The 15,365-nt window shown below is 36.7% G+C and overlaps 1 protein-coding gene across 1 annotated transcript in view; it reads left to right on the top strand.

Annotated features, from left to right (window-relative positions):
* DPYD (dihydropyrimidine dehydrogenase) overlaps positions 1-15,365 on the top strand; it is a 560,719-nt gene that overhangs the window by 261,767 nt on the left and 283,587 nt on the right. The window contains exons 10-11 of the mRNA XM_070941074.1: positions 1,700-1,869; positions 6,548-6,758. Coding sequence (XP_070797175.1) covers positions 1,700-1,869; positions 6,548-6,758 — 381 coding nt within the window. The remainder of the gene's footprint in view (positions 1-1,699; positions 1,870-6,547; positions 6,759-15,365) is intronic.

Raw genomic sequence — 15,365 nt, 5'->3', positions numbered from 1 at the left:
TTTTAAGGATTTATATCCCATTGGTCTTCTGTTCAGAACACTTTATCAACATAATAAAGTAGTTTACAGCAGTGGTGGGTTTCAAAATTTTTTACTACCGGTTCTGTGGGTGTGGCTTAGTGGGCAGGGCAGGGCAGGGCATGGCTTGGTGGGTGTGGCTTGGTGGGTGTGGCAGGGGAAGAATATTGTAAAATCTCCATTCCCACCCCACTCCGGGGGAAGCACACTGCAAAATCTCCATTCCCTCCCCAATCCAGGGGAAGGTTACTGCAAAATCCCCATTCCCTCCCAATCAGCTGGGACTTGGGAGGCAGAGAATAGATGGGGGCGGGGCCAGTCCGAATTTTTACTACTGGTTCTCCGAACTACTCAAAATTTCTGCTACCGGTTCTCCAGAACTGGTCAGAACCTGCTGAAATCCACCTCTGGTTTAGGGAAATGTTTCATAAGAAAGAACTATATGGTAACTATATGTGACCCCCGATGTGTGTTAAAAGTATCTATTGATTAGAAGGAAAAAAATCTGTGTTAACCAGTTTTCTGTTTCCACAGTGACCAACCAGGTGTCTTTCAGAAGCCAACAGATCAGTGGTGAAATCCAAATTTTTTTTACTACTGTGGGTGTGGCTTGGTAGGCATGGCAGGGGAAGGAGACTGAAAAATCTCCATTCCCACCCCATTCCAGTGGAAGGAGACTGCAAAATCCCCATTCCATCCCCACTGCTGGGGGAAGGATATTGCAAAATCTCCATTCCCACCCCACTGTGAGACCAGACAGAGGTGGTATTTGCTGGTTCTCCAAACTACTCAAAATTTCCACTACCGGTTCTCCAGAACATGTCAGAACCTGCTGGATTTCATCCCTGCCACAGATAGAATAACTTTTCATGCTCTCAACAATTGCTATTAGTGATTTCATCCTGTGTGTATAACAATGTGATACTTCCCTTAAACTGACTAATTTGAACATTCTGGGGTGATTCATCAGTCTTTAGAAGTTCCAAAACAGGAAGTGATACATGTTGTTCCAGCACAATCTGATCCTAAAATGGAGAATAGATGTGCAGTTTTCCTTAGGCCTGCAAAATGATTTTTAGACTAAGGTGATATTATAAATAGTGGACACTAATAAGATTTTCTTCCTCGAATTTCTCTAATTCCCTTTTAAATGTGGTCTAAATTGGTGCTGAAACAACATGACTTATGAGACTATTTAAGATAAAATCTGAAAGAGAAACCAGTGTTGTCAAAGATAGACTCCACTGATGGACAGAACCTCTTGTAACATGGATTTTTTTTCTCTCTTTTTCATTTCTCAAATAATTTTGATGCTGACAAGAGAGGAGTCAAAGGCTTAATTTTTTGAACACAACAATCTTGAGTCAGTTGCATTCAATCTGACAAGGCTGTACAATTTCTTTCTTCTTCTTCTTTTTTCCAAGTGCATTATACTTTATTTCCTGCCAAGACAGGAAGGCAATGCTACTAAAGGTACTGACTATGAAATTACATGTATGGGCATATCTTAAAAGAGGGAATAAAACTCTCAATGAAGCAGAATAATTTGATAGTGACTCTCCATGCTTGGAAATGGCAAGATGCAATTTTACACTGCTTCGAGTACAAGTGTCGTTTGAGCTGTCATGCAGAAATAGTTTTTTTTTTTCCTTGAAAATGGGGTTTTCCTTTCATCATTCAGGAATATGCGGCTGTCGCTCTTCATTGCTATCAATACAGGGAACCGTGATTGTTCTTGGAGCAGGCGATACTGCCTTTGATTGTGCAACATCAGCTTTGCGCTGCGGAGCTCGACGTGTTTTTGTGGTCTTCAGGAAAGGATTTACTAATATACGGGCTGTCCCGGAAGAGGTAAATTTCACTACTTTGCAATGAAGGACATATTAATAAAAAAATACTTAACAAAGTACAACATGCTAATTTATTATTATTATTATTTTGCTCAGACCGAATTACATATTGCACACGGTCTGTGAAACATCTCCATGGTTTTAGAAATAGAAAGAAACAAAGCAAAAAAGCTAAATAACAGCCGTTGCAAAGAAAGGCCGTATCACACGGCGGAATGAGGGCTGTCCTACAAGCAAAGAACCATCTGACCTGATCGTTCTTTCACACCACTGTGTAGAAATAAAAAGAAGAAATGCTGGTGAGAGGAGTGGGAACAATCCAGTCCTAAACCCCTGGAATATACTCTGTTTCCCCCCAAATAAGACATCCCCTGATAATAAGTAGGCTTTTGAGTGCATGTGCTAAAATAAGCCACTCTTTGAAAATAAGCCTTCCCTGAAAATAAGCCCTCCCCAAAAATATGTAAATGCATGCGCAGCTGGTCCCCGCCATTTCCTCTGGTTAGGGTTAGGGAGACAGAGCTGGAAATCAGGTAAGACGGCAAGAGAGCCCCATTTTGCTCCCCGCGCCTCAAAATAATAAGACCTCCCCTGAAAATAAGGCCAAGTGCTTATTTCTGGGTTAAAAAAAAATATAAGACAGGGTCTTATTTTCAGGGAAACACAGTATGTTACTTTATCTTTTCTACATGTAGCCCTTAGAAAACCAAATTCAGAAAGTATTGGTCAGGTTGATTCTTTTACAGGCATTTACAGGCATTACACAGTAAATTACACCATTTGTCATCATATATAACAACTTCATATCATACATCAAATCAAAATATATCTTGATGAATACATAGAATAAACTACCCATTTGATATCTGTGGATAGGTATGTGACTGCACACATAAACACGGAGCTTAATATTGAAATTGACCAGAGCTGAATATTCAAGTCCTTCACCATACTTTTCTTATCTTGTATTGATGGACTATCCTGGTAAGGTTGTTCAGACTGTTTGATCAGTGTGAATTTTCACAGATTTTAATCCGATCGGTATTACAATAATTTAATGTGTAGACTGAAGCATATCTGTAATTCAGCTTCCTTGCTTTTTTCTTTCCAAAATTTCTTAGCTTTAGAAGCTTACTAAAGTGCATAAGAGTGTACTTTAGGAAAAAAAAATATGAATGAAGAAGGTGATACTGATCAAACCTGAATCATCCATCATGATAATGACAGTCCATTCCAGAGTTAATTCATGTTGCTACCTATCAGAATAGAAGCACTATTTAAATATAGAGGAACTACACTAACTGATATGAAAGTGCCCAGTTTCGTGAATATATCTAAGTTTAGCAAACCCTGTAAGTCAAGGTTCATGAAGCAAATAAATCTGTGGTTTTAGACAATCCAGGTAATCCTCAATGTATGACCACAGTTGAGCCCAAAATTTCTGTTGCTAAGTCAGACAGCTATTAAGTGAATTTTGCCCAATTTTAGGACCTTTTTAGCCACAGTTGTTAAATGAATCACTGCAGTTGTTAAGTTAGTAATAGCGTTGTTAAGTAAATCTGGCTTCCCCATTGTCTTTGTCAAAGGTCACAAAAGGTTATCATATGTTCCCAAGACACTACAACCATTATAAACCTACAACCATCATAAATATATGCCATTTGCCAAGCATCTAAATTTTCACATGATCATGGGAAATCACATGATCATGGGAATATTGCCATGGTCATAAGTGTGAAAAATGGTCATGTCACTTTTTTCAGTGCCGTTGTAACTTCGAACAATCAGTAAATGAACTGTTATAAATCGAGGACCACCTGTACATATATTATTTATTTTTATTTGTCAAATTATATCCTTCCTCCCTCCAGTTGTTCAAGGTAGTGTATATCACATTCTCTTCTCTGATTTCATCCGAATTTGGGGAGATAGATAGAACTGAAGAATAATTCAAAGTCACTGACTCATTACACAATAACATGTACTGAAGATCAGCCAGAAATTGTAGATCTGTGTGTTAGATAACAGATACCTTTAGAGATTAAAATATTGAATTTAGGAGTAAATGGAAATGTTTCAAACTATAACTTAATTTGGAATTAAATATGCAGTTCCTGTAAACATCTATATATACTGAGCTGCTGATTGGCAGTTTATAATCATTTGTCTTATCATGAAAGCTTTTTAGTTTCAGTTTTAATTATTGCAATGTGATTGAGTGTCTTTGCTGTAATTTATATGCTACATACCATGAAGTACTGCATAATTTACATTAATGAGACACTGAATATGCCCCAGCTAGAAAATATATGGGGACATAGCCCACTCCCTTCAGTAATAGATACACAAGGGAGAGAGAGGTAACTTAAAGAAAGAAATAAGATTTCAAGATACACAGTTCATATTTTGAAGTGTTTGTCATAGTATTAAAATTTAGGGAAAGATTATTTGGAGCAAGTATAATAAATACATTAATTAATTCAGTACCACTCTAATTACATCCCACTGGTCTTCAGCTGTGTAACTTTCCTATCACAGGAGAATAAATATTGTTTGGAAATGACAAACTTTTCCCCTAAAATATTAACTAACTTTAGTTCTCACTCTCTCTTTCGTGTGTGTGTGTGTGTGTGTGTGTGTGTGTGTACGTACATACATATTATAACAAATACCCTCTACAAACAGTTCAGTCAGCAAAATCAAATAATTCCAAATATGGAACACAACTTTTGTGCATGTCATGGCCAAAGCCGTTAGAGCATGACACCTTTAACTACGAGTATCCTAATTGCTATTGTGGTTATATACTGTATCACCCTTTCTATTAGCACAGTTATAATTTCCACATCATAACTGAAAAGATACACACTGAGACAAATATTTTTTTTCTATGAATAGATTTTAAGTTCCGTACCCAATTTGTCATCATCGTCATTTTTTTTTTTTTGTGTTACATGCCCATTTTTTTTTTCCTGAAAACTTTTCTATGCTGTGTTAACACTGAAATAATTAGCAACTTGTATATTTGCAACAAAATGCTTTCCCGGTTGCCAGGCCTTTCACAGCACGCCAGATGAGAAAACATTATGGAAGAAAAATAATTGGTTGCTTAGAGAGATGGAGGAAAGGGGAGGACTGACTTTGTTTCTTTATCTTATCTGTGTTGCTTGGCAGGGATCACCATCCTTCCTATTCCCTTTTCTTCTTCATTAATATGGAGAGCGGAGATCTGGCCAGGCAGTTGCTGGAAGTAGGAAAATGCTAACAGCCTTTAGTTCGTCCCTATTCAATGTTTATAATCCCAGCTGGCCAAAATAACATTACTGCCTTAAGCAGAGTTGAAGATCTTCCCTCCATACATCACATGATGAAACCAAGTCTGAACCCCTGTGTTTCTCAAATTACCCAGAATTGGGTAAAAGTGATTTTTCTTTGGATAATGATATACAAAGCCATTACCCAATCACAACAGGGACATTTAAATTGACTCAAAATGTTTTACCTATGTTAGGTAAAAAGGACTTCCTGATAAGAGGTTTTGAGTAAGAAAGGAAAAAATATGTTTTGATCTATCTTTTTATTTATTAGTTACATTTATATACCCCACCCATCTCACTACCATGACTTTGGGCAACTTACAAATACAAAAACAGTCAGAAAAATAGAATCACAAAAATCATTCAAAACAATACAACTATTAAAAAGCATAAACTTGTAATCTGCGGGACTGCACCATTCCCTTTTTACAACCCTGTAATCCCTTAATTTGGGATAGAATCAGGGCGACTGGATGTAGCTGAATGCTTACTGGTTGGATGCTCTTCCTAATGCTTACTTCATGGATGTCAAACTCGTGACATAACGTTGACATTATGTGACATATCACACTGTTTTTCCCCTTCACAGAGCTGGGGTGGGCGTGGCCTGCGTCTGACGCATCTGGCCCATGGACCGCCAGATTGACATCCCTGGCCTACTTTGAGTTTGCAACAGATAATTTTTCTTTGTCCCCAAGAGAGAAACATATGTTGCTACCTAGCGTTGAACTCTCACCTTTTTGAGTCAGAGGCGAGCGTCTTTACCACTAGGCCAACATGCCACTCATTTGACACAGAGGATGCAGCCTTATTCATTCAAAATATGAATATATTAATTCAAAATATTTTTGAAAGAATAAAAATTAGCAAAAGTAGTTAGAAGTTATCTTTCAAATACAAAGAGAAAATGTATGACCAAAATACTTATGTCCAATTTTTTTTTCATTAAAGGCCTTACCATTTTTCATTGAATCATTTGTAGATTTTGAGATTTGGGCACCTCAGCCAGTAACTCATAATGAAATTTATCTATGCATACTTAATTTTTCCAGAATTGATTTCTTTTTTAGTAATGAAGAATAATGTAATCGTTTTTCATAAAATCAAACTAATTTTCACTTTCGGTTTAAAACACAAAAGTCTTTTAACAGATGTTGATAACTAAAAAAAAAAAAAAAACCCACTCATCCAGAAAACTGCTTGGCACATATTATTTGAGCCAGTTTCATTTAATCAAAATTTAACATTATTAATATAGTATTGGAATTTATAGAAAAAAATGCAAGGAAAAATCATAAGACTTACAATTATATATGAAATCATTTTTTAAAAATTATACATCATTTTATTTTTGTTTTCCAGATGGAGCTTGCAAAGGAAGAAAAGTGTGAATTCCTACCTTTTCTTTCTCCTCATAAGGTTGTCATAAAAGGAGGAAAAATTGTTGCTATGAAATTTCTCCGGACTGAGCAAGATGAGGATGGAAACTGGAATGAAGACAAGGAGCAAACTGTCCGTCTGAAAGCAGACATAGTGATTAGTGCCTTCGGTTCAACCTTAAATGATCCTAAAGGTATTTCCCAGTCACAAGGTTTATGAATCAGCCACAGTCAAGCACATAACATTCCAGAGGAAAAGTTAAGTTTACAGGTAGTCCTCAATTTACGATAGGTAGCTTAGTGACCATTTGAACATGATAGATCTCCTTGTGGAGCTGCTTATGAATCATTTTCAAAGTTACAACTGCTGCATCCTCTCACAGTCACCTGATTACATTTTGGGCACTTGGCAACCAGCTTACCTTTATGGCCAGTTGTAGCATCCCATATGACCATAGTTTGCTATGCTTTTTGCTGGTTTCCAGGTTTATTTCCATTAAAAAAAAATCCCCATAAAGGAAAATGGATTTACTTAACAACCATGGTGTTTGCTTAATGACCACCCCAAAAAATAGCATACTTGCTGTGTTACCCGTTCAATAACTTATATGGAGGTTAATCTCCATATAATCTCAACCAACTTTGCTTCAAACTGAGATGTAGATATCACCAGCTTTTTTGATTCTTATTATTTTATTATATTTGAATCCTGTCTTTTCTCTGGGATTTTGAGGTAAAATAATTTATCCTTTAAATTCTACCCTCACCACAACAGTCCTATGATATAACAGTCTCAAAATTGTTCAGTGAGTTCCTTACTCAAAGAGTATCTTGAACATAAATATTCTTAAATGAAAACTAAGACCTCAGTTGTTATATTATACTATACTGTTATATTATACTATACTATCTCTGGCTGGATCTACCTGATTTGTTGTGGATCAAAGCTGTGTACTGATATTACTGTAGTAAGCTTCTTTTGTCAAAAATGGGCAGCCAGCTTTTTTTTTTTTTAACTTCTAATTCCCATCAGTCAGTTAATGATAAGAAATGATGGGAATTGCATTCCAAGCACATCTGGAGGGCCATATGTAAGTTGCCCGTATTTTTGAATACCACAATGGTATGGTATTTGTTCAGAAAAGTCCCTGCCAGAGAGGTTCTAGATCTGGAAGCTGAATCCAGAAAAGAACCCTCTGTAACCTGTGTTTTTTACCTTATTAAGTGAAATATACAATGACAACTGATTGGGATAATTAGAGACATGCTCTCTGTCAACAAAAAGGACAGTAAACCTGAATCCCACATACAGGTGGAAATACTTTAGGAGACTTACATAGTATACTCATCTGTAATCATTTTTCCTGTGCTCTTTCAGAATAAATAAACATTAAATCAAATGGATTTTTCATTTGGTTTATTTTTCTTTTATCAAGAAATGAATGCACAGTTCTAATGCTGAAAATGATGGATCTTTAGAGTGATGTAATATGGCTCTTTTCCCCCTTTCCTTTCTTCTCTTTTTACATTTTGCTTCCAGATGCCCCAACATTTTTGTTTCAAGGAAGATTTATTTATTTGGGGCTGATGCCTGAAAAGAAAAATACAAGCATCTGTACCTTAATAGAAGTTTTGACCACTGAAGTTTAATTAGGTCTTATAAAAGCATATTTGGAAAGCTTGACTACTCCTTAGAAAGTTCACCATATTACTTTGCTAGTATCTATGCTCTCATCCAGCAAGCAGTAATGCAATATCAATCAGTTTAGTAGTCTTCCTCTGTTTATCCTCTTTTATTGTAGCCTTGGGGTGAACACAGCAACTAATGCTGAATCCAGCAGCATGATTAAATCTCAGCTTTCATTAAAAAAAAAAAACTTTGTGAGATGTTGCAGAGGATCAAATTGATGTTGTGGCTTACCATAATCAATATAATTTTTTTTTTTTACTGGAACCTAGCAAGCAGAAGCCATTTTAGGGTGTTGGGAGGGGGGTGTAGAGGGGGAGTGTAGACATTTGGGTCTGAGATACAGTATATTATGACTTTACGGAGGGCCTCTATGCACAGCCCACCAGAAAATACTGTTTATTTATTTTATTTATTTATTTATTTTTATTTTTATACCGCCCTTCTCCCGCAGGACTCAGGGCGGTGCACAGCCAAAATAAAACATGTTCTCTGCCATATACCAAATTTCTAGCATATCATTTGGTACCATGTTATTTAATATTCTAATGTACTTTGTTGTGGCAATAAAAGATGCAATTTTCATGGTTGAAACATTCAGAGATAGCATTTCTAATGGTAATATCAAGGTGGGAGACAAATTCTAAGCAAAGTTGAAATATCAGGCTAATACAGGATAACATAATTTAAAGGAGATATATTGCAATTCTTCTATAGTATATAATGACTCCAGATATTATATGGAGGTAGAACACCCCAACACATTGATCTAAATAGAATATCCCAAAGAAGACTTCTCTCTTGAACTAGTGATTCTGGTAATAGTTGCCTGTCTTAATTGTATTACATCAGTGGTGGTATTCAGCCGGTTCAAGCGAACACATAATGGCGACCTGTGGGTGGGCCTACCCACCCTCCCAGTCGCCCCGATGCTATGCCATCCTATTTAGCCACATTTTCTAAGCCACCCACATGCATGCAAGCTGCGCACAAGCAAAGCACATGTGTGGAAGGCCGTGCGCGTGTGCGCTCACATTTTTGGTGCACGGCGAACGGGTGGTAAAATTATGGGAAACCCACCTCTGTATTACATGATCAAATTTTCCGGTTTCTGTACTGAGTTTCTTTTCACAGTGGTCTAATCAGTCACAAAAGAAAACATAGTGATATTCATTGGTAGCTTTAAAATGCATAATGTAAATTAGCTTTAAAAAGATTAGACAAATGAAATAATATTCGGAATACAAATAGCTTGTTACTTTGGTCAATATACAGTATATTTCTGAATTGTAAACATTCATTTTCTTCTTTCCTCTCCATTTCAATTTTCTACTGGTTGCCATGAGGACTATATTTGCTACTAAAATGCCATTCATTGCATTAGTAATAGTTATTTATAACTATATACTATTAAAACTATTGCTCCCATAACCTTTTTTTTTTTTTTTTTTAATTTGATTTATATGCCGCCCTTCTCCGGAGACTCAGGGCGGCTTACAATGCTTTAAGCAATAGCCTTCATTCTTTTGTATATTTTATACAAAGTCAGCTTATTGCCCCCACAAACTGGGTCCTCATTTCACCTACCTTAGAAAGGATGGAAGGCTGAGTCAACCTTGAGCCTTGGAGAGATTCGAACCAGCAGAAATTGCAGGCAGCTGTGTTAATAACAGGGTGCACTAAACCCTTGTACTATCAAGGCTCTTTAACTCAGTGGTGGGTTTCAAAATTTTTTACTATGGCTTCTGTGGGTGTGGCTTGGTGGGCGTGGCATGGCTTGGTGGGCATGGCTTGGTAGGCATGGCAGGGGAAGGGTACTGTAAAATTTCCATTCCCACCCCACTCCAGGGGAAGACTACTGTAAAATCTCCATTGCCTCCCCAATCCAGGGGAAGGTTACTGCAAAATCCCCATTTCATCCCAATCAGCTAGGACTTGGGAGGCAGAGAATAGATAGGGGTGGGGCCAGTCAGAATGTTTACTACCGGTTCTCCAGACTACTCAAAATTTCTGCTACCAGTTCTCCAGAACTGGTCAGAACCTGCTGAAATCCACCTCTGCTTTAACTGGTTGAAATGGTGCATCAAAGGGCAACCTGTGAACTAAGGTACTTCAAAGAGACTAACTTCCAGAATGTGTCCAAAATCCAGGACCCTTGATTCCCAAGGGAATGAAATTTGGGGATGTGTTTTGGCTTCTTCAGTGCTGCTGGCCTGCTGCTGTTTCAGGTCTGCCATGCTTCTGATGGAACATTTTGAGTATTCCATGACAGTTTCCAGCCACTCTCATAACCCCTTGATCACTTGAAGTTGGAAGTTGCTCCAGCTCCCACTATTTTTTTCCTGCTCTTGATTATTCTGTTTCTCTGTTTAGGTAAGAAAATAACTCTGAAACAGGGCCTGGATTGTGTGGTAACATATAGAACTCTCCTCTATTAAGCTACTGGTCTACCTGTTTTGTTCAGGATTATATACATTAATTTGTAGGGTGCCTCTAAAATTGACTTAAAGCCTTGTGGGCACACTCAAAAAATTGCCGATATAATGTATAATTTATGCACAAAATCAGTTCTTCAAAAATTAGCTGGATTGAATCTAGTAGAAGCTTTTTTTCCCCCTCTGTTGCAGGGCAGAGAATACCAGATCATACAGAAACATATGAATAATTATTGCTTCTATGATTCAGATGTTCCTGTTTCCTTTTTTAAATTCATATAATTGTTATATATTTATGTAAAATGTGTAATTGATTAATTTAATTTAATTGAGCAGCAAATGACCTAATGGTGAAGATGCTCAACTCCCATTCAGAAGGCTGAGAGTTCAATTCTAGGTAGTGGGAGATGTTTCTCTTGTAGGGTGCAAAGAAAATAACATCTGTAAACTCCATTTAGGCATCAGGAATGGCATCTGGCCAGTAAATGCTCAGCTTCAGCCAATAACCCCAACTCTACCCAGAATTAAGGGACTACAGGGTTGTAGAAAGAAAAAAAAAGTAGTATATTTAATATTAGGTATATTTAGAATTTCAGTCCAAATGAAAGTTACCCGAAATGTTATATGTTTCTTTGCTTTTCTTCCTTTAAAATAGGAAGCCGGATGATACAGAAAACATGTATTATATGTAATATCTTTTATGATAAATTCCCATTAGAAATGACAGAATGTGCATAATTATCACTGATGTTACTTTTAAAGGATGATGGAACTGAAAGGACTTACTTAAAATGACTGTTTTTTAAAACCTGCATCACATTGGTGAGAATTATGTTAGACAGTTGCTTTGAAGCACAATGTGATCATTCTGTAATTATTTTTCCTGTTCCAAATAGCAGTAGAAGAATGGGTTTTTCTCCCTTGTGAATAGCTTTGCTCGGAGTTCTGGCTTATCATTATTTGCCAGGTTTTACTAGGAGTTGATACCATATATGCTCCTGCTAAGAAACCATTGATAAATCTTAAGTTTGTACCCGACCTGAGGCAGAATAATGTATTTTATTTCTACTTTATTTATGATAAAGAACCAAATAGAGATCTTCCGCATTATATTTGGGATACAGAAGTGTTTAGTCTTTTGTAAGGGGCCACACCATCCTTAAATAAGGAAGCCAATATAAATAAACTGGACTTTATTTAGACGAGAAGGACCGTAATGATTGCAACATCATTTGAATAGAGAAACAATATGCTATTCTGCTAATTAAGCTATCAGAAAGCAACAAAGGTCAACCCCAGTTGAGTATTACAGTCCTATAGCTAATAATGTAAGAATCAAATAAAGGGTGAATGTTTTCAGGATAAATGCAAGCATTTTTTTGTAAGAAGAATGATAAATGTAGCGTAGTTCCATCAGTATGAATATTGCTGGGAGTGAATTTAAGTTTTGTTCCCAGTGGCAGAACGTGGCAGAACAATATAACAGGGGAAAAAAATCCAGCTATCATTTCTTTTTTTGCAAGAAATATATATATATATACAGTATTTAAACCAAAACAGAAGTGAGGGTTCATCTTACAGTCAGAATTGTGTTCCTTTCAGGAAAATAGCCTTTCCTTTAGGAGAAGTATTAAAAAGAAAACCTAAGTAGGTCAATCACAATGATATGCTTAGGAATAGGGGGGAAAAACAATTATATTGGGTCCTGGAAGTTACGTTGACATTAATGAACAGATGGTGAGCAATCCATGCCTCTCTAATAAACAGGTGATGAGCTAGCCTGCTCTCAACTGTAGGCTTTTTTACTCTGACCTCTAGAGACCCTAAACGCTAGTTCCTGTTCACCGAATACTAAGTAATCATAAGTACCACTCATTTCTGAATAATTACCTTTGAATAGATACCTTGTAATTAAGCATTGCTTTCTTCTTCTTCTTCTTCTTCTTCTTCTTCTTCTTCTTCTTCTTCTTCTTCTTCTTCTTCTTCTTCTTCTTCTTCTTCTTCTTCTTCTTCTTCTTCTTCTTCTCGTCCTCCTCCTCCTCCTCCCTCCTCCTCCTTCTCCCCCTTTATAAATCTGAACTTGTTTTCATCGACAATTAAAATACTGACAGTACATTAAAACAATATAAAAATAAAATGTTCAATTACAAATTTGAAAAAAAGAGGGAAAATACCAACAAAACAAAACAATTCATACAGAGAAAATGGTTTTACACATGTTATAGTCTTAATGTTTTTTTAATGGCTTTCTCAGGATCTTCTCTATGGCTTCCTACAGTGTTACATTGGATTTGAAACGATATTTTGCAGCACTCTGCATCAGAGTCTCAGAATGCCAAGGCACAGTCAGAAACCATTGCCTAGACCAGTAGTTCCCAACCTTTTTTTGGCTGTGCCCCACCTAAGTATCTCTAAAATCCTGATACCCCCCTCCCCGTGACATGTAATTCTTACTTTAGTCAAAAAGTGAACTCTACTCACACGGAGGAAGCCTAAAAGGCCATTAACTTGGTTTAAACAAGGTTCAAATTGTCCCCATTAAAATTGGGACATGGGTCCCACGTTGGGAACCACTGGCCTAGACATAAGCATTGTACTCTCTTAGATTGTCTCCACTAGCAGCTGCACAACTGATCTCACAGAAATACCTCTGGAAGATACTATGATGTAAAAGCTTGTGAGTCGAAGAAGAAAAAAAAACAGAACCCATTGCTTCTGTCCATACTCCAGAGAAGATCATATGTGAGGACTATCAGGCTGAAAACAAGATTTGGGATAGAATCAACGGGCTTGGGTAGGAGGGTTCAGTTTCTTGGTTGAACTGTTGTGGTTCATGATAGTAATGAAGTAATTCTAGCAATGCTTTCTATGGGCCCCTTGGTTTGTCATGTATCCGTAAACTTCATCTTTGGAATAAAGATGAAGTTTCCTCTCTCTTCCAGAGAACCCAACACAGGTGAAAGTACTTTCATCACAATTTTTGAGAAGATGGTTTTGATGAACTTGTTTTTGTTCTATAATATACCAAAATGATGCTGAGAATTGTATCAAATGTGATTGGAAAGGTTTTTTCGTATTATTTAATTCCCCAATAAAGAGAAACCAGAACAGTTTAGAGTCCTCGCTCTCCCTCCCTTCCACAAACTTACTTTATGTCTTTAAAGGAAAGGAACCAAATTGACTCAGTTTGTGAAATTCTTATCATTAATGCTATTCCAACTATTGTTTTTGTTGTTGTCATCATTGTCATTCTCAAGCAAAGGTTTAAGATAAAAATCATTATTTTTTCGAAGTGTAGTCAAAAGTATATTGCCAGCTTTCAGGGAAAGAAGGCTATAAGATACATATCAAAAATAACATTAATGAGCTGCAAACACCAAAATTACAGGAACTTATGAAATTGGTTAAACATAAAATACCATTAAACTGTTTACTGAGGCTTCACAGATACACTGAAGCTAATGAGCATTTCTGCTATTTAAATAAGCCCAAATTGAACACACATTACATGGATACATAATTAGTCGTGGCAGTCAAGCACACACTGTATCACTTTTAAAGCTTTATTTGAGGAATCTTTTCCATTTGATTTGTTTTGCTAATTAAAATATTTTGTGGCTTACCAATATATCTTAATATTACTGGAGTTTACCCCCTCCCCAAGTGGCCTATAATTGGTTGATATTTTTCCATTTATGTCTATTTACTCAATGAATATTGCAGTTTGAACTATAATGTAATATACAAAACAGTTTGGGCTTCTGTCTTGGTATCACATCATTTAGTAGCAATTATATGCTGTTGTTCATTTTGAATGATCTTTGCATATTCTGTAACCACTGTCTTCATAGGATACTTGAAACCTGTCAACATTGTTGGGATTTCTGTAAAATTAATTAATATAGGATGGGATCAGAAGTGGTATTCAGCAGGTTCTGACCAGTTCTGGAGAACCGGTAACGGAAATTTTGAGTAGTTTAGAGAACTGGTAAATACCACCTCTGACTGGCCCCACTCCCATCTATTCTCTGCCTCCCGAGTCCCAGCTGATCGGGAGGAAATGGGGATTTTGCAGTAGCCTTCCCTGGAGTGGGGAGGGAATGGAGATTTTACAGTACTCATCCCCTGCCACGCCCACCAAGCCATGCCACACCCACCAAGCAACACCCACAGAATCAGTAGTAAAAATATTTGAAACCCACCACTAGATGAGATGTAGGTCACCAGATCTCTTCTGACATTCTTATAGAATATCCTGCTAATGTGGAAAGATAATGTAATACATAGAAATAATCATATAATTACAAAAGTTGGATCCAAAGTCCTGATTCAGTTTAATATCCACTAATACATTAAAAGAATGCACAATTCTTTTGCATGCACAATTATGGTCAGTAGATTAATTAGTTGTAAAGATGTTTGTACTAATTTCAAAAATATTCTGTTTGCTCTATGACACTCAGAATATTTCTCTTATCTATGACATGGAGAGAAATAATAGTAATTATGTTTACTTAGAATTCACAGTATTTATTTCTTAGGAAGAGCAGTTCAGTGGTCTCTCAGCAATGAGAGAAAATATAATTATGCCAACCCAAGATTTTATCTCAAGTTTTCAAAACTAGAAGAAGACAAAGAGCTGTAAGGGTTCTGTGAAATAGATTCGGACAGTGGTGGGA

The sequence above is a fragment of the Pituophis catenifer genome, unplaced genomic scaffold (assembly GCF_029215685.1).
Source record: "Pituophis catenifer annectens isolate HBS135680 unplaced genomic scaffold, rPitCat1.0.hap2 SCAF_3, whole genome shotgun sequence".
Taxonomy (NCBI): domain Eukaryota; kingdom Metazoa; phylum Chordata; class Lepidosauria; order Squamata; family Colubridae; genus Pituophis; species Pituophis catenifer.
This window is presented reverse-complemented; position numbering and strand designations above follow the sequence as displayed.